We start from the raw sequence: 20,843 nt of genomic DNA on the forward strand, positions 1-20,843 counted from the left end.
TGGGTATCAGCGTGACAGCCTCATCCCTGCCTTCACTGGGAGGAAAAGGAAATGCACCACCTCCACCGGCCTCAGCCATACGTTGAAGCACTCGGGAATCCCCCGGATGTGAAGCAAGCGCCTCAGAAATAGGCCAACTGCCAGGGACTGCAGTAGGCAAAAAGGGGAGAGAAAACGCTTAAAGAGGTAGGTGGGAGGGCATTTTATTCCTCTTCTGTTTTTAACTTTAACTTAAAGCGCTTGCATACGGAAATTCTATAGCCTATCCAGTTTGAGGACCCCACCCATGAATCTAGAGAAAAGCGGCGAACGGCCAGCGTTCTACCCCAGGCCTAACGGGCCACTCTGGGAGGAGCCTAATGGGTCCAGCCACTGCGGCCTAGAACGCCAACAAATAGGGTAGGAGAGGCTGGAGATGGGGGCGGGACGGCGCGGCTGACTGACCGCTGATTGGCTGATGGCACTCGTCTCCTGGTGCCATTTGTTGTTGGAGCAGCGCACCTGACACAGCCGGCGTCCTGCACGTGCAACCGTTTAAGCGGCGTCAGCGCCTGCGAGGACCCCGGGAGAGCAAGCAGCGGAGAGGTGAGTGGGCCAGCGGCTTTTTTCCCCCCGGTACGCGCCTCATCCCGACCCTCCGGGCTTCCCAGTAGCTGGACTTTGGGCCAACTGAAGGACGGATGGGGTGGGCGGGGGTTTGAAGCCGTCCTTTGGCGTCATTCTGCTTTCTGTCGGAGGGTCCAAAAGCACCGTGGGTGCCCGAAGTCTGAGGTTGAGGCCTGCAGAGGAGGTGAAGGAGCTTTTTTGACCAGCCCCTGTTCGTCTTTTTCTCTGAACAGGGATGGTTGTAGTATCACTGTGTATAAATCCTGCTTGGCGAAGCCAGTCCTTTGTGGGAGGTATTTGGGCCACCGAACCACTGCTTCCTTCCCTGCCAAACTTCGAGGCCTTGATTCTCCCCGTTCCCCTCCCCCCCGCCCCCCGCAAGAAACTAAGTCAAAAACCTCAAGCTAAACGTCTTACCTAATTTTGAAGGGAGGCATGTGAGGGGAGAAACCTTGAGTAGTATCTGAAAAATTTCCCTTCCCCTTAATATACAATAAGACGTTTGGGGACCCTTCGATGGAGAAGATAAATTCTATCAGCAGATTTTGGGAGAAAGCCTAAACATCAGTGGGGACATGGTGATTGCTAGAGTGATTAGGTAAGTGGCTCAATTAATTTTTAAAGAGAAAAAGGATGGACATAAATGCTGTCTCTAGGGAAGAAACAAAACTTAATTGCTTTTTTTGCAAAAACTTTTGGGAAGGATCAACACTTAGTTGAGTAGTTTGGAGGGGTATATGTGAAATGATGAGGGTTTATGCTTTTAAAGATACGATTCTGATCTCTCTGATTCTAATTGAGGCTAAATGTGCATGTTTGTATTTTTATGAAAATAGAACTGGAAGCCACCATGGGAGATGAAGATTGGGAAGCAGAAATAATCAAACCTCATATGTCTTCCTATGTTCCTGTATTTGAGAAGGTAATAAAATGTAAAGTTTGCAGTTATTAAATGCTGCTGATTTTATCGAAGTTGAAAATCACTGTTGTGAGAAAGTTCTAAATTACAGTTTGCTGTGCTTATCTCCCTGTGATTGTTATTAACTATCTCATGGGGAATGATGAAGAGGCACGCTAAGCCTCAAATAGAATAAAATAGTCTGAGGTAATTTGATAATTAAAAACTAAAATGTATATAATAATATTAACAATTTAATTTAAATCTCAATGATTTAGGACTTGTGGGTGAAAGCAAGCTTATGCTAATGTGGTTGAATGTCTCTGAGATACAGTCATATAGAAAACTGAAAAAATATAATTTGATTTTGGTTGACGTTTTGAATTCTGAAAATTGGTTTCATACAAGCAGGGCTCTCAAGATAAAAACATTAGGCTGATTCAGATGGTAACATCAGTTTGATCTTCAAATGTACAAATCAGCAGATCTTTTTTCTCAATGGTGTTTGAAGAGTTACGTTGGAATTCAGAAGAAGGGGTTATGGAGTGGGTTTTTGGATTTCAGTTTTGACTTGAAAATTGACTTAATAAGGTGAACAGACTCTGCTTTAGAAGATAGTGTATTTTAACGGGTTGCTTTTACATAAGTGTTACGTACTTGAAAATGTCTCCAAAAGTTGATTTTTTTCCTTTTAGAATTTCCAGTTGGTGTTTATGTTAGTCAATTCTGACACTTTGTATTTCAAGTGATGGCTTAGTGGAAATTCTTAATTTACCCCAAATCATAAGATAAGTAATTCTTTATTTGTCTCAATTGGATTTGATCTGTATGTATATAAAGTTTATATTAAAATACCTAAGATGTTAATCTGAATTTATCGTGTTTCTTGTTTTGGGACTTATTTTAGAAGTATCATCTTTTGTATGTTATCTTTTTATAGTCTTCCCATCATAAAAATATTGGAACACCATTGGGAAAAGAGGAGAAAAATCACCTAACAGTCTTGCTCACTAGCACAAATGCTCTGTTTTTAGTAAATTTTCTTCTATTTTTCCCAAACATGTTTTTATATAGATTGTAATGATAGTACATAATAATAATTTTTGATTTCAGCTTTTTCACTCTTCAGCATTAACTGTTCCATATTACTAATTTCCTAAAAATAATTTCTAATGGTTATATAATATTTCATGGAATAGAGCTACCATAACATAAATAATTTTCTGTTGGTGCGAATTTAAGATGTTGTTATCTTTTCACTGTAATATTGTCACGAATATCTACAGTTTATTCTTTGTTTTAATTTGGGAGTATTTTTTTCAAAAATGGAATTACTTGGTCAAAGAATATTTTATGGTTCTTTTTTCCCCTGGTTCTCAACAGATTTGTTCTAATACAAAGTTTAACTCACAGATACAGATGTTCTTCCACTTGGACTTGTCTAATTTTTATTTTTTCTTACTCTGAGATTTTGTCTTCACTAAGTATTCTTCAAACAGTATACTTACTGCACTGTAGCATGTTGTGCATGGTTATTGCAAAGGGTGTCTGAAATTGAGGATGGCCAACTGTCAGGCTTCCAGATTTACCTTTTGGAAATCTTTGTGCTATTCAGTAACATACTTTGTTTCTTGATATTGGTCACACTGAGTTGAATTTTAATTTATGTTAACATTTCTGCCTTATGATTCTTAGTACCTATTTGTGTGGGGCCAGTTTGTAGTAAACTTTTTGCACTTGTCTGCAAACTTAACACCTGGTACTGGTTGTGCAATTAGTTATTTGACCTACTTGACTTAAAGGAACATGGTGCAGTCAGTGGCTTTGTTTGCCTGCCTTGGTTGAATAAGAAATGTAGAAACTAAGGATGAATACATGACATTTTTATGTAGGAAGAATCTGAGGTCTTTTCTTCAGCCTGTTTTCTTTTAAAGGCACCATTTTGATTGGTTGTTCTAATTGAATTGCCATTTCGAGAGCCAGCTGGGCTTCCCTTTTGTTCAATTTATATTGGCTCTGAGACCATCTTGGATTGGTAACAGTATCTGTGATCAGCCTTTTCTTTTTTTTATTAATTTTTAAAAATTGGAGTGTAGTTGATTTACAATGTTGTGTTAGCTTCTGCTGTATAGCAAAGTGAGTCAGTTATACATATATCCACTCTTTTTTAGATTCTATTCCCATATAAGTCATTACAGAGTATTGAGTAGAGTTCCCCATGCTATACACTAGGTCCTTATTATGTGATCAGCCTCTTCCGAATGCTTCTCAGGATCCGTATTTGGAGATTTAATATTGATACATGGTTATATAATTTTGAACTAACAGGCTACTGTTCTGGTAGTTCTTAGAACTTCCCTATTCTAGTTTTTGAAGTGAGTGTACCACCTGAAGATAGAATAATAAAAGATGTGGGGTTGAGAGAAATTTGATAATGTAACAGTTACAGCAGTCCAGAAATCCCAGTGGTTAGGCATTTGCACGTTGCATGCAAACTTGTTGGGATGAGTGGTGGAATGGATGAGTGTGATGACTGTAACAGGATACTGGGTTTGCTTGCTAGTTGTAATGTTTCTTGTTAGGTGACCGTGGGAGTAAGTCTACACAGTGATCACTTCTGTCTGATCTTTTTGCCTTTTTTGTGGCATATTTCAGAAGGCAGATACTCTTGTGATTAAAGTGGAAACAGCTTGAGATAATTAGTCCATCCACAATTATAATTTTATTAAGCAGTAAAAGCAAAGTTTGTAATAGTTGTTTAGATAAGAAAGTAAAGTTCATGGCTTCTTTGTTCATGTTCATACTGCAGTTCTGAAGTAGCAGGGGAAAATGTGGTGGTTGGACATCATTGGGTTGGCAGACCTAAGGAAGTTGAGGTGCTGGAGCCTGAGGAAGATTTCCAGCAATTTCTGCTGCTAGTCATCAGTGAGATGTGGGAAGATACTGTGTCTCTTACTCAAGAGCACAGAAAATCATATATGCTGAATAGGAGCAAGTTGTGGGAGATACACAGTATGTTCATCCAAATAAAAACCCAGGAAAGTGCTCTCACTCATCTCCCAAATCTAAATGATGGAGTCAAGGGCAGAGTGGCAAAAAAGTATGAGAAGGCTGAGGAGAAGGCTAAAGAGATTGCAATGGTGGTAGAAATGTTGGTCGAGCTAGTCCAGGGGATAGAGAAAAGTGAATCCTCTTGAAGGAGGATTGGCAGTTTATGACCAAAGGATTCCAGTGAACTGATGGAGGTTGGCTGATGCCCACGAGAACCTAAAACCAGAGAGTCTTTCGTTTTCTCCCCTTTTTTCTCTGTATATATACTCTGTTCTCACAGTAGGTTTGTGGTATAGTCTGCAGTTGATAACGTCAGCGTGAGTTTTGATTGCTAAATGTTTTTGTTTGGGGAAATAACTTTTATTTGGAAAATGCTGTCACGTACAGAAATTAGGGCTTAGATTGTAAGCATTTGCAACAGACATATTTGTTCCTGGGCTTTGGTTATTGTTTCTATTTTGAGGTGCTTTGCTCTTTCTTATGTGACATGATAGGTCATCTGGAACCTTAGGTCTATGTGTGATACATGACACTCGGAGTTGGAGTTCTCTAGCTCTGGAGGCGCTGAAAGAGCTGCATTAATTCTAGAAGATGACTCCATGCAGCAGTTGCTGGAGAAACTGAAGAGGGGACCAGACTTCAACTGGGAATGTGAATGGGGCTGATCTGGCTTGGACTGATGAATCAGAAGAAGGGATGGAGGATGGTATTGTCTGTATTTGGGAGCTTTAATTTCTGTTTTAGATCATAGGAGGAGAGATGTATTTTGTTCAAAATTTAAATTTTATGTGGCATGCTATCTGATGGAACCTATCTGGTCAGTTTATTTGGACAACGTAACTCAGCTTTATTTGACATGGAACCTAGAATAGGAGATGAGATCTTGGTATTCTGTACAAGTTGATTTAGTACTCTGATGCATTTCAGGGTATTCTGGGCATAAAATGGAGGATATTTGCAAAGGCCCTAAAAGGGCTGGGGAAGAAACACATGGAACTGTCTGCATAGGTCCCTGAATGGACAGGGAAGAGGCATCTTCAAGGTTCATAAGCTGTCCAGCTATAAGTTTGCTTGAGTAGCAGACCTGACAGGTAATTGAGATCAAAACCCTACCATGTTTTAAAAAAAACAACTTAACATGTTAATGGAAGTATTCATTTGTTTGAAAAGACAAAAGATCTAAAAAAAAAAAAGTAAGATATTCCAGAATTGAAAATAATAAGAGTACGTATAAGGTAAAAAGAAATGTGTTCATCAGAATGCAAATAGATTATTTGTAGCTACCTGTGAGAACCCTTATGTTTAAAACACTTTGAAATTTCTCAGTTGGTTCATTTGGATGGGTAAAGAGGTTATAAGTATTTTATAGCTAAGTGTTCTAAAAATAAGGTAATGTTAAGACCTAAGACTCATTCAGCACATTTTTATTATTATTATTATTTTTCTTTTTTGGCTGCGTTGGGTCATTGTTGCTTCGTGGGCTTTCTCTAGTTGCGGTGAGCAGGGGCTACTCTTCGTTGTGGTGCGGAGGCTTCTCATTGTGGTGGCTTCTCTTGTTGCGGAGCACAGGCTCTAGGTGCACAGGCTTCAGTAGTTGTGGAGCGCAGGCTCAGTAGTGTGGCACACGGGTTTAGTTGCTCCGCGGCATGTGGGATCTTCCCGGACCAGGGATTGAACCCATGTCCCCTACATTGGCAGGCAGATTCTTAACCACTGCACCACCAGGAAAGTCCCAGCACATTTTTATTTGAGCCATACTTGGTGCTGGAGATAGTGGTGAACGTGATAGATAAGGGGCTCACTGTCATGGATGTTCTATTTTACTGGGAGAGACAGAATAAGCACATTGAAAATCAAATATAGAGAGTGAAAAATATTATGAAAAAAAATCAGGAAACTCTGTGTGTGTGTGTGTGAGAGAGAGAGGGAGAGAGGGAGAGAAAGAGAGAGATAGATATTGGGATGGGGTAGATTTAGATCACGTGGAGAGGAAAAGCTTCCCTGAGACTATGACTCATGAGCTGGAGACCTGAAGGAGTCCCAATAGGACATGATGTGTAAAGATCCAGAGAAGGGAACAAACTTGGGGTATCAGGGCAACAGGAGGAAGTACAATGTATTAGTTTCCTATGGCTGCTGTAACAAATTACCACAAACTAGGTGGCTTACAGTAACAGAAAAATTTCTCTTACAGTTCTGGAGGCCAGAAGTTAGAAATCATGGTGTCAGCAGTGCTAGTGCTGTCTTCCTTCTGTAGGCTCTAGGAGAGAATCCATGCCTCTTCCAGCTTCTGGTGGTTATGGGCAGTCCTTGGCTTGTGGCTGCCTCTCTTTCTGCTGTCTTCACAGGCCTTCTCTGTGTGTTTGTGTTAATACCCTTTGCCTCTCATAAGGACACTTGTGATGACATTTAGAGCCCACTGTGATAATCCGGGGTAATCTCCTCATTTCAGAATTCTTTTTTTTAAAAAAATTTTTGGCTGCGTTGGATCTTCGTTGCTGCGTGTGGGCTTTCTGTAGTTGTGGTGAGCGGGGGCTACTCTTCGTTGCAGTGCGCGGGCTTCTCATTGCAGTGGCTTCTCTTGTTGCAGAGTATGGGCTCTAGGGCGCGTGGGCTCAGTAGTTGTGGCTCACGGGCTTAGTTGCTCCGTGGCATATGGGATCTTCCCAGACCAGGGCATGAACCCGTGTCCCCTGCATTGGCAGGCAGATTCTTAACCACTGCACTGCCAGGAAAGTCCCAGAATTCTTAATTGTATCTGCTCCATCTCTTTTTTCCAAATAAGATAACATTTACACATTTCAGGAATTAGGACAATATCATTGAGTGGCCATTATTCAATCTGCTATAGCTAGTATTGCTGAAGCACAGTGAGATAAGACAAGATTGGTAGAAAATGAAATCCGAGAAGGAAAGAGAAAAGGAGGAGAGGGAGAGGACCCTGGAGATAGTGGTGGACATAGAGCTGATAGGACTGGATGGGCTGGATATGGGGAATGAAAGAGAGAGTGATGCCACATTTTTAAATTTAAGCAACTAGATGGATGATGGTGCTCTTTACTGAAATGGGAAATACGTGGAAGATGAACAAATTTGGGAGGGAAAAAAAAATCAAGAATTCTGAATTTGCTGTGTTCAATTTGAGATACCTAAGAAAACATGTAAGTAAGAATGCCAGTCAGTAGATTATATGAATTTGTTGGTTAGGAGAGTGATCAGAGCTATAGATACAAATTTGGGAATTACCTATATATTAACGGGATTTAAAGCTGTGAGATTGGGTAAAGTTGGATAGAGTAAAATAGGCTGAGGGCTGTGCCGTGAACTGTGGGGCACTCCAACTTTAAAGGAACATTAGAGGAGGAGCTGGCAAAGGAGATTGAGGAGGGAGTGGCCAGTGGGGCAAGAGGAAAACCAGGGGAGTGTGTGTTCCTTAAGCCAGAGAAGAATGTTGGAAAGAGGAAGGAGAGTCTGTTGTTTCAAATGCTGCTGAGAGTTCTGGTAGGATGAAACATAAAAGTAGTAATTTTATTACATAATATCCTTATTATAAGCTTTTTCAGAGCAGAGGTGAGAATGGAGGCTAGACTAGAGTGGCGTGAAGGAAAAATGGAATATGAGAAAGTGGAGGCAGCAACTGTAGACAAGATATTTTGCCTACAAAGGAGCAGAGAAGTGATAAAATAGCTGGAAGGAAATATGAAGTTAATTTATTTTTAAGGTAATGAAAAAGATTAAAGATTTTTTATGATGAAAGATGAATTGTGTTGAAAAAAATTTTTTTTTATAACTTGCCTTGGAATGTATGTGGGACATTAAATTCCACAGTCTGAAGATTGTCTAATAATAGTAATTTTTCTATTCTTTGGTGCCAGAGTGTTTCGTTATTTTTTATCAGTTATATAATGCTGAAAGTGTTATAACACTTATAAAACCAGCCCTTTTTTGGGTTCTATTCATCCAGTAATACTTTGGCCACTAGGAAAGAGAGAAAAGTCTTCAGGGTTTCAGTTTAAACAGGGAAAACTGGATTACTTTTCTTGTTTTAATGTCTATGGTAATCATAAATTGGAGCTTTTTACTGTAGCCCAAGCCATTTCCAGGATTCTATTGTCTATTTTTAATAAGTCAGAAAAATAACTGGATGACTTTTGAGCTTTATAAAGGTAGTTTTTAAAGTCATTTAGTGTCTTTTGTGAAAGAAATTTTAGATAAAAGTATTACCTGAAGAGACCTACCTTGGTGCACTCCCTCCAGCTTTGGGTTTATTTAAAGGAATTTATTTGAAAAAATATTGTGATTCTTCTAATGCAGTCAGTTAATTAAAGTATCATCTGTAAATTTTAGGTCACTTTTCATTTTTAAATTATTGAATTCTGATTTTGATGTGCAAGAATTTCAGAGCTCTGTTCAAAAGTTTTGCCTTAAGTAGAGGAAGCTTGTTTGAGAGGAAATAAAGATTTAATGATGATAAGGACATCCTAGGAGTTAGAAGTGAGAAAAATGTTACTCATGTTGTCATTAACCCAGGAATACCCTGAGAAATGTTGGAAGGTTCCAAAATTAACTTGACATTTAGCTATGAATTTTCTGAGTCCAACAGTCGTTAACACCATTGCAAGCATAATGCATATGTATTAATAGCGAATAAATTTTGAGACTGAAGTAGGGAAAATGGGACAGTCAGTATTTGGGAGCATTAAAGGCAATCTTGAACTATTTCTGTGACAAATTTGATTGAAATTAACCATGAATATTCTGACCTGTAGCTGGCATCCACCAGTTCATTGGATTTTTAGTGCACCTGCGAGATACATCTGTAGATAAACTGTTTTTAGTGCATAAGTGAGGTTTCCTTTACTTTAGAATTAATTCTTTTTTTAAAAATGTGAGTACATTAGTTTCACTTCATATAAAAACAATTGAAGTTTAAAAATAAATTTCTGTAATGCTTTACTGTAGAAATTGTTATCTGCCACTCTCCTTCTGTGCTCTACTTTATTCTGTACAATTTTGATGAGTATACTGTAAAATACTGAACTCTGTAACCTATATTGTGTATTGGCAGGTATTGATTTATTCATGTATTACTTTGGTTATTGTAGTAATATAATAATAGTATTTGATTATACTTTTCAAGTAGGGTGGCTAAAGTTTTATTTGAAGTTGGGTGTCAGCAAACTCCATAAAGGGCCAGGTAGTAAACATTTGAGACTTTGAAGGCCTTATGGTCTCTGTTACGACTTTGCTATTGTAGTGCAAAAGCAGCCATCGACATACGTAGATGAATTGAGGGTGGCTGTGTTCCAGTAAAACTTTATTTACAAAAACTGGTAGCCCACCAGATTTGTCTTGTGGCTGTAGTTTGCTGACCAGTGGTTTTTTTTTTTTAATTAATTAATTAATTAATTAATTTATGGCTGTGTTGGGTCTTCGTTTCTGTGCGAGGGCTTTCTTCATTTCTGTGCGAGGGCTTTCTCTAGTTGCGGCAAGTGGGTGCCACTCCTCATCGCGGTGCACGGGCCTCTCACTGTCGCGGCCTCTCTTGTTGCGGAGCACAGGCTCCAGACGCGCAGGCTCAGTAGTTGTGGCTCACGGGCCTAGTTGCTCCACAGCATGTGGGATCTTCCCAGACCAGGGCTCGAACCCGTGTCCCCTACATTAGCAGGCAAATTCTCAACCACTGTGCCACCAGGGAAGCCCGCTAACCAGTGTTTTAAGTGATATATTAATACGCTATACATACAATGTTAAAGTGAAGGTGTTTTAGAGTAATTAATAAAGGAACATGCAGTGACTCAGAAAATCTTACATTCTGTTATTGTTTTGTTCTGAACAAAACCCAGTTGTTAAAATTTTGTAGTATTTGTGAGATAGATTACACATTTTTATTATTCACCGTAGAAAACTAGTCTTTTCTTTTTTCTTACAGGATAGGTATTCTTCTGGAGCACATGGAGACACTTTTAACAGGACTCTGGCTTCATTGTCAGGTATGTGTTAAGGCAAAAAGGTAAAACCGTTTTTAGGTTAAGGGCTTCATCCAGTGGATGAGGAGCTGACTAGTAGATGTCTTGTAGAGGATGTTTTCTAAATTTTCTAGTGAGAATTCATTCTGGCTTGAATATTTTGGGTTGGGAGCCACTTACAGCTAAAGGAAAGGAGAGAGGAGAGAGTGTAGTGCTATAGAGTGTATCCTTTGATTTAATGGGTTTGCTGTAAAACCTTTGCCCAACCTGGAAGTTGCATGTTTGGCTTTCAGGCTGCTTAGGGAATTGTCAGGGTTCCTGATATAAGGCAGTAGGAGATTGGACTCTGTAAGGTGTTGAAGTAGGTTGCAATGGTGGTGACCTGTCAGGATAACAACTGTTTAAGCCAAACTCATATGAAGATAATATGAGTTTCTTTGGGATCTGAAAACAAATTTAGAGGAGGTCCTAGGCAAATAAGAGAAACAAATCAAGATAAGGGAGCTGTTGTTTTCCCCTACCACTTATTTCCATCTGGTTCGCCTACATATTTTATAAAGTTGATGTGGATGGGAAGATGGGTGGAAGTGGTAGGACCTGGGCTAGGAAGTTAAACTTATGGCAGTAGTGTTTCATTTTGTTGAAGCCCAAAGCAGGCTGAAATGCTATTTCTACTGTTTTTCTTCAATTTTTCTTACTGTGGTAAAATACATGTAACACAAAATTAACTGTATTAACCATTTTTAAGTGTACAGTTCAGTGACATTAAGGACATTCATATTGCTGTGCAGCCATCACCACCATCTACCTCTGGAATTTTTTCATCTTCCCAAACTGAAACTTCATGCCCATTAAACAATAACTCGCCAGTCCTTTGTCTCCTCAGCTCTTGGCAATCACTGTTTACTTTCTATGATTTTGAGTTACTATGAATTTACTGTGAGTCTCTATGAATTTGAGTAACTACTACTTTTAAGTCTTACTCTGATGCAAGAGAGGACCTGGTGACACCAGGTAGTTTCATTTCTCTCATCAAAAATTAGTGGATGAGGTAAAACATTTTATAGTCTAGGAAGCTACTGGCTCACTGAAGCCTGTCCCAAAGTGAAAAAACCTGTGGAGAGGTAGTTTCTAAAAATGTGAACGGGAGTTCGAGAATCAGAGTTCATCACGTTAAAGCAAATTTAATTCCCATGTTCACCTTAATTTCAGAGTAATTCTCTCTCTCTTTTTTTTTTAGAGTAATTCTCTTGATAGAAGGAAGTTGAGTTTAGAAGAAATGCTTTTGCTATTACCAGGATGCATTTGTCTTTTGTAAACATTTAAACGCAGCGGTTTAATATAGAATATTCAGATTCTCAGAAGTTTATGCAATTGCTGCCTGCTGAAACCCCAGCAGAAGGCTAACCACATGCATGTGTGTGTACTTGAAGTATTCCAAAAAGAAAATTGGGTAAAAGTAATCTATACTTCTTAACACATCTATATGCATAGATCATTGTGTAATCAGGAGAAACCTTGTTCTGTGAGGTGTCAAAGATAATTTTTGTAAAGGAATGAAAGTTTGGGTCCATAGTATATTACAGTATAACGTGACTTTGTAGTGAGATCGTCAGTAAACTAGATTGAAGTAGCCACCAACTAAAAACCTGGACTTTTCTTAGCATTAGATCTTGAATGTTCAGGCTAATGATATAAAATCAATTAATGAAAAATATAGATTGCCTGCTCACCTTCTGGATAACAAATACTTTGGTAGCTCTTTTTTAAGTAAAATATTTTTTTCATGAAAATAGACTTCCTTATTACAGAAATACATACTAGGCCAATGAATGCTATACTAAGATAATACCTAGATATTCTTATTGCAAAAAAAATAGTGGAAAAACTTAAATATAGTTGTGAAAAGAAAGAAAATGAACTGAAATCTTGGCTCCCAGGTTTAACCACGAGTGTCTGTTGACAGTCTTTCGACTCTGATTTTTTAGATTTCTGCATGAATCAACCAACTATGGATGAAAAATACTTGGAAAAAAATTCCAGAAAGTTCCCAAAAGCAAAACTTGAATTTGCCCTCCACTGGCAACTATTTATATAGCATTTACATTGTATTTGGTATTATATGTAATCTAGAGATCATTTAAAGTATGTGGAGGATGTTAGGTTATATGCAAAGACTACACCATTTTATATGAGGGACCTGTGTGCCCAGGGATTTTAGTATCCTTGGGGGTAGGGGGTGGGTGGAGGGGATTAGGTGGTGGGTCCTGGAACCAACCCCTCTCCAATACCAATATTTAGCTCCCCCCCTTTCCCCTATATACTCCACTCACACTTCTTCCCTTCCCACTCTCCTAATAGTTATCACACTTTTTGCATAAAAACCTATACTCAGTTTTTATATCATGGCTGTGTATATATCATTCATATGTGAACCATGTAATATATTATGTTTGCATTTCCTTTATTATTCAATCTTCTGTTTTGTTTTTACTAGAGTTAATCATTACCTTGTTTGTTTACTTGACCTGTGTTTCTATTGCTAATTTACTTTGAAACCCTCTGCCAGAAGCACAGCTATCTATTCATATCTATTTATGTTCATAGTTTTTAACACATCTTTCTAAGCATGGATATGCATCAGACTATATTCATGGTTAGTTTCTATCACGTATACAGTGATCTATCAGTTTCATTTTTCCTGATTCCTCTATCCTCTCCAGGATAAGCTTGCCTCCCTAGCCTCTCATCCCAAGAATTACCCTTCACCTCTTCCATGTGTCACCTTTTCTTTTCCCTGAATCCCATGTTTTTTCTATCTTGATTCCCCTGCCTCCCCACTTCAGTGGAGCCCATTTTCCTGCAGCTTCTTGGGAAAGGAAGCATGGGAAAGAAATTTGAGAGATTGCAAATATCTTTACTTTCATAATTGATTCATAAAAACAGAACAGAAGATTGATTCCCAGTTTGAGTAACATTTTAGGTTGGAAATAATTTTCCCCTAAAACTTTATAATATCTTCATTGAATGTGAAATACTAGTGATGCTGCTTAGTTTGATAATCTGAGTTCTGGTCCTTTGTATATGACTTTTTCTAAACTCTTCTAAAGCTTTTAGGATCTTACTTTGTCTTCTGATTCTGAAAATTTTATGATTGTGTAACTTGATGTGGAACTTTTTATTTATTATACAAGACACTTCGTGAATGGGCCTTTTAAATCTGAAATTCATACCCTTTACTTATTTTCTTATTTTTTTCTCTGAGGATTATTATAATTTCATTTGAATGTTATTTCTGTTCCCTTTGCTGGTTCTTAGACTTCTTTTTCCCTGTGTTTGTTTTGTTTCATGTAGGTGACTTTCTTCAAAAGTCTGGTGATCCTTGCCTGCCTTTTTGTATTTGGGAGTGGAACATTAAAAACTCAACCCTGTGCCTGGACACAGCTTCTTGACTGATGGGTTCTACTATTAAGTGATTGGGCCAGAGCTAGGCTGTTTTGTTGGGGAGAGCAGTTTTCTTAGAGAGGAATCATGTAGTGCTTTTCTAGAGGATTTAAGTTTTTTAAGCTCTCATTTCTTGTTTCATCCTTCCCTCCTCTCTCTTTCCTTGTTGTATTGTACAGATCCTGTGCTGCCTTTGCTGATTTCTTTTTTACCCATTTTTGAATGATTTGAATTCTTCCTAGACTAGCTATTAGAATTGTCAGGGAATTCTTATTCCTCTACTTCCCTGAAGCAGCCATTCTTTTTGTGTGTGTGTTTTAAAAGATACGTTGTTACGTGTACCTATTTTTTTGTGTGCTTGTAATTTTAACTTAGAAAAATGTTACTGTGCTGAAGATCTCATAATTTTTTCTTACCTCCCACCACTATGTTTAAGACATATTGCTAATTGATAATTGATTGCGTTATTTCTAACTACTGTATGGTATTTCATATACTTTATCACCAAGTTTTATCTCCTCCCTATCCCCATGATGGACACTGTAATTACCCCTTATTCCCCTCCAGCACCACAAGGATGAACATTCTTTTACATGTCCCTTTGTGGGTCTAAGTGAGAATTTCTTTGGGTAATGGACTCAGGAGAGGAATTGCAGGGTCATGGGGTGTATATATACTTAATTTGATTAAATATTTAATAATTGCTTTCCAGAATAGCTGTGTCAGTCTCTACTCCCATAAGTAGGACATGAGGGTTCTTATATTCCGTTGACATTGTTATTCAGTCTTGTGCTTTTAGCCAGCCTATCGGGTATATAGTAAAATCTCTTTGTTTTAAATTCGCTTATCTGATTATTTATTAGCTTAACTGTCTCTTTATATGCATGCTTGTTATCTTTTTGGGTTTCCACTTCTGTAAGTTGCCTATCATATATTTAGTCCATTTTCTATTGGGCTTGCTTTCTTTCTCTTGTTGATTGGCAGGCATTCTTTGTATGTTCCAGATTTTACACTTTTTTCTGATTTAGACATTGTGAATATCTTCTTCCATTTATTATCTGTCAACTTTGTCCATGATATTCCTTACTGATCAAAAATTTTAATTCAAAGCCATTAAATTAATTTTTTTTTTTGCTTTCTGATTTGCTTTTGCACTTTTAGTTAAGATGCTTTTCCCTACCTCTGTGTCAAAAAAGTAACCACCTAAGTTATCTTTAGAGTTTTACCTTTCACATTTAGCTTTTATTCATCTGAATCTGTCCTTTTTAAAAAAAATTCATGATGGCCATATTTATTTGGGTGCCAAGTCAGGACATAGTATATGTAGTATGAGTGTACATACAGGGCTCACAAAAAAGAATCTTTGACGTTAGGGTTTTTCTCGTCAACTTGGGCCATGGATCTTCAGTGATAGTGGAGGTTGTTTTATTTAAAATCTTGGTAACATAAATATAACATAAAATTTACTGTCTTAATCATTTTTTAAGGTAAAAAATGATTAAAAACTATTTTTTAGAGCAATTCTAGGGTCACAGCAAAATTAAAGGGAAGGTATAGAGTTCCCATAAACCCCCTGTCCTGACACATGCTCTGCTTCCCCAACTACCAACCCCCCCACCAGAGTAGTACATTTGTTACAATTGATGAATCTACGTTGGCACATCATTATTACCCAAAGTCCATAGTTTACATTATGGTTCACTCATTGTGTTGTATATTCTGTGGGTTTGCACAAATGTGTAATGACATGTATCCACCATTATAGTATCATACAGAATATTTTCACTGCTCTTAAGATCCTCCATGCTCCACCCATTCATCCCTGCCCTCTCCTTCAACTCCTAGCAACCAGTGATCTTTTTATTGTCTCCGTAGTTTTGCTTTTTCCACAAGGTCATATAGCTGGACTCATACAGTATGTGGCCTTTTCAGATTGGCTTCTTTCACTTAGTAATATGCATTTAAGCTTCCTCCATGTATTTTCATGGCTTGATAGGTCTTTTTTTTTTTTTTTAGTATTGAATAACATTCCATTGTCAGAATGTACCACAGGTTTTTTTTTTTTTTTTTAAACATTCACCTACTGATGGACATCTTGGTTGCTTCTGTTTTGGCAGTTATGAATAAAACTGTTAGAAACATCCATGTGCAGGTTTCTGTGTGGACATAAGTTTTTAACTCCTTTGGATAAATACCAAGGAGCACAGTTGCTGGATGGTATGGTTAAGAGTATGTTTATTTTTGTAAGAAGCAACCAGACTGTCTTCCGAATTGTGTCTGTACCATTTTGCATTCCCACCAGCAATAAATGAGAGTTCTTGTTGCTCCACATCCTTCTCAGCATTTGGTGTTGTCAGTGTTATGGATTTTGGCCATTCTAATAGGTATATAGTGGCATCTCATTGTTTTAATTTGCATTTCTCTGATGTCCTATCATGTGGAGCATCTTTCCATATGCTTATTTGTCCTATATTCTTCTTTGATGAGGTGACTGTTAAGGTCTTTGGCCCATTTTTTAATTGGGTTTTCTTATTGTTGAATTTTAAGAGTTGTTTATTTTGGATAACACTCTTTTATCAGATATGTCTTTTGCAAATATCTTCTCCCAGTGTGTGGGTTGTCTTCTCATTTACTTGACATTATCTTTCACAGAGAAATTTTTAATTTTAGTGAAGTCCAGCTTATCAATTATTTCTTTCATGGATTATGCCTTTGGTGTTGTATCTAAAAAGCCATTGTCATTCTCAAGGTCATCTAGATTTTCTCCTATGTTATATTCTAGGAGTTCTATAGTTTTGCATTTACATTTAGGTCTGTGATCCATTTTTAGTTAATTTTTGTGAAGGGTGTAAGGTCTGCTCTAGATTCTTTTCTTTTAATATCATGTGGATGTCCAGTTGTTCCAACACCATTTGTTGAAAAGATTTTCTTTGCTCCGTTTTATTGCCTTTGCTCTTTCATCAAAGATCAGTTGACTGTATTAATGTGGGTCTATTTCTAGGCTCTCTGTTCTGTTCCATTGATCTATTTGTTATTTTGCTAATACCACACTGGCCTGGTTACTATAGCTTTATAGTAAGTCTTGAAGTTGGGTAGTAGTGTCAGACCTCCAACTTTGTTCTCCTTCAGCATTGTGTTGGCTATTCTGGGTCTTTTGTCTTTCCATATAAACTTTAAAATCAGTTGTTGATATCCACAAAATATATAACTTGCTGCAATTTTGATTGATATTGAACTTATAGATCAAGTTGGGAAGAACTGACATCTTGACAATATGGAGTCTTCCTATCTGTGAATGTGGAATTATCTCTCAGTTTATTTAGTTTTTCTTTGATTTCATTAACCAGAGTTTTATAGTTTCCCACATATAGATCTGCATATTTTGTTAGGTTTATACCCAACAGTTTCATTTTTTGGGGTGTTAATGTAAATGGTAATGTGTTTTTAATTTCAAATTCTACATGTTCATTGCTGGTGTGTAGGAATGCAGTTAACTTTTGTGTAATAACCTTGTATCCTCCAACCTTGCTGAAATTGCACGTTAATTCCAGGAGGTTTTTTTGTCAGTTCTTTTGGGTTGTCTGCATTGATGATCATGTCATTTGTGAAAAAAGACAGTTTTATGTCATATGTTTTCCTTCCCAATATGTATACTTTTTAGATAGAACTTCCAGTATGTTGTTGAAAAGGAGTGATGAGAGGGCACATCCTTGCTTTATACCTGATCTTAGTGGGAAAACTTTTGAGTTTCTCATTATTAAGTATGATGTTAGCTATAGGGTTTTTTTAGCTATACTTTATCAAGTTGAATGAGTTCTCTCATCTTAACAATTTTTAAGTGTACAGTTGAATCCATCCTTTTGAATATGGTGTGAAATAGAGATCATTTTATCTGCATATGGTAACCCAGTTTTCCCGGCACCATCTGTTAAGCATTCTGTCTCTTCCCTCATGATGTGTGATGCAGATTTCATCTCATACAATTTTGTTCTTTTTTTTTTTTTGTCTTGAAGCACTGGACAAATCTACCATTCATTGAATAGTAGTAGAAGTAACAAGCATTTAGGCTTTTCCTCATTTCAGTGGAATGCGCCACAATTTTTATAATTAAAGTGTAATGTTTGCTTTAGGCTTCTGTTAATTTTTTTTTCAATCATGCCAAGGAAGTTTCTTTCCTTTTTGCTTGACTATTAGTTTTGTTCAGGAATGGCAGTTGAAAGTTAGCCAGTGCTTTTTTTTTTGGAATTACTGATTTCTGTTGATTTTCTTCTTTAAATATGTTAGTGTAGGGAAATAAATGGATTTTCTATTTTATTTTTAAAATTAATTTATTTAGATTTTATTTATTTATTGGAGTATAGTTGCTTTACAATATTGTGTTAGTTTATATTGTACAGCAGAGTGAATCAGCTATATGTATACATATATTCCCTCTTTTTTGGATTTTCTTCTCATTTAGGTCACCACAGAGCATTGAGTAGAGTTCCCTGTGCTACATAGTAGGTTCTCATTGGTTATCTATTTTATACATAGTATCAATAGTGTATATATGTCAATCCCAATCTCCCAATTCACCCCACCTCCCCCTTTCCCCCTTGGTATCTATATGTTTGTTCTCTACGTCTGTGTCTCTATTTCTGCTTTGTAAATAAGATCATCTATACCAGTTTTTTCAGATTCCACATATATGTGTTAATATACAATATTTGTTTTTCTCTTTCTGACTTACTTCACTCTGTGTGACAATCTCTAGGTCCATCCGTGTCTGTACAGATGACCCCGTTTCATTCCTTTTTATGGCTGAGTAATATTCCATTATATATATGTACCACATCTTCTTTATCCATTACTCTGTTGATGGACATTTAGGTTGCTTCCATGTCCTGACTGTTGCAGATAGTGCTGCAGTGAACATTAGGGTGCATGTGTCTTTTTGAATTATGGTTTTCTCTGGGTATATGCCCAGTGTTGGGATTGTTGGGTCATACGGTAATTCTATTTTTAGTTTTTTACGGCATCTCCATACTGTTCTCCATAGTGGTTATATCAGTTGGATTTTTTTTTTAACTTAAACTAACTTTGTGTTCCTAGGATAAGTTTCTAGGATAAATTCATTCCTTGGATAAATATAGTTATTTTATTGCAGTATTGGATGAAATTAGGTGTTTTATTTAGCACTTTTTGAATTATATAAGATTGGCCTGTAGTTTTCTTAAGTTGTTCTCATTTGATTCTGTTTTCAGGCTTTTCATTTAAAAGAAAAATAAGCTCTGGAACATGGAAATTACCTGCTTTTTATAAGTTTAGTAGAATTTGTCCACAGAAGTGTCTAGGCCAGGCCAGGTTCTTCTTAACTAAATAATTTTTTTTTTATTGAAGCATAGTGTACACACAGATTCAGTATTTTTAATTAAGTAATATACATATCATAAATGTACAGGTCACTGGAGTTTTACAAGCTGAACACTCCCTTGTAACCAGCACCCAGATCAAGAAACAATGCATTATAAGAGAACCCTAGAAGCCCTCCTGTGTCTCCCTTCAAGGCACAATCCCTCTGTCAGGAGTAACTACTATTCTGATTTCTAACAGAGACAGGAAATTTTGGGAAGCGTATACAGAAACTTTAGTTGATTGAAAGGTATGTTAGTCTGTTTCTTGAGCCTAAAACATTTCCTGTTGACTCTAAGGGCTTGCCATTTCTTATACACAAGTTACTTGCTTATGTATTTGAGTACCATTGCAACATTTGCTTTATATGTTGATTCAAGGTAGAGAATGAGTGAGTACTTTATTCCTTTTTCCATTTATGTCTTAGTGATACAGCTTGGGAACTACCAGTCTTAGACCAGTGCTGTTCATTAGGACTTTCTGCAATGATGCAGATATTCTCTAGTTGTACTGCATTTGGCTGTTGAACCACAAGTTATATTTGACTGTTGAGCACTTGAAACATGACTAGTGCAACCGAGTAACTGAATTTTTGATTCTATTTAATTTTAATTAATTTTGAAGTTAAATAGTCACATGAGGCTAGGCACTACTGTATGATACAGCATAGCTTTAAAATTTGAGCCAGCTAAGGCATGGCTATTCTCATCTTGTATATTTGGGGAGAGCCTGGCAAACATTAGAAGTTAGTGTTTGGAAAATTGTTAATTTTTCTGGCTGTGTCCTTGCCTGGAATGTTCTTGTCCTTGTAATGTCCCCTTCCCTTTCCTCTTTACCAAAAGCAAAGCTACTTCTTACTGTGATGCTGAAATTGGTACTTCCCTCATGAGGAGTCCATTGAATGTTGGAGCAGTTAGATTTTTGAATAGATCTTCTTAAGTTGGCTTTGAGCTTTCCATCGTCTGAGAGCATCTGAGCTTTACCTATTTACTACTACCTGGAACTCAGAAGCCTTTCGGTTACTTGATGAAATGTTTAGCCTCGTCAAGAGAGAAGGAAACTAGTATGAATTGTGATGCCAGAATATAGCTAGTGTGATGCCAGAATATAGCTAGAGGAGGGACTTACAGAAGAGGGATATGTGACTTAAATGTTTTTAAGCATTTTTTGTTTTTGGAAGTTTTTTTTTACCCTGTCTAATATGTGGCAACTAGTGAGAGTAAGAATTCAAAGAATAATTGTTACCTTGAGACTTTATTTTATTGATAGAACCTTTATTGAAGACCTTTTTATAAAAAGAAATACCTACTGTATTAAAAATGTCACATTTGCAAATTATAAAGCTTCATAAATGTTTTGAACTACCACCCATTTTTAAGAACACTACTAATACTGTTATATTGTTTATGTATTATTTTCCTATTCTGTTGTCCAGTCCCCATCCTGCGTTGTTTCTTTCTCTTCCTTTTCAAAAAAAAGCTTTA

General features: G+C 37.2%; 1 protein-coding gene across 9 annotated transcripts in view; it reads left to right on the forward strand.

Moving 5' to 3' along the window:
* The first annotated feature begins 509 nt into the window (after window positions 1–509).
* Window positions 510–20,843, forward strand: part of DDX4 (DEAD-box helicase 4) — a 66,755-nt gene continuing 46,421 nt past the window's right edge. For 3 of the 9 annotated variants that reach the window (XM_036846806.1, XM_036846803.1, XM_036846807.1), the window contains exons 1-3: window positions 550–585; window positions 1,452–1,528; window positions 10,488–10,548. In XM_036846806.1, coding sequence (XP_036702701.1) covers window positions 1,457–1,528; window positions 10,488–10,548 — 133 coding nt within the window. In that variant the 5' untranslated portion in view covers window positions 550–585; window positions 1,452–1,456. Of the gene's footprint in view, window positions 586–1,375; window positions 1,529–10,487; window positions 10,549–20,843 lie in introns of those variants that run through there. The other 6 variants (XM_036846802.1, XM_036846809.1, XM_036846805.1 and 3 more) reach the window with 4 other exon arrangements.

Source organism: Balaenoptera musculus, chromosome 3 (assembly GCF_009873245.2).
Source record: "Balaenoptera musculus isolate JJ_BM4_2016_0621 chromosome 3, mBalMus1.pri.v3, whole genome shotgun sequence".
NCBI classification, from domain to species: domain Eukaryota; kingdom Metazoa; phylum Chordata; class Mammalia; order Artiodactyla; family Balaenopteridae; genus Balaenoptera; species Balaenoptera musculus.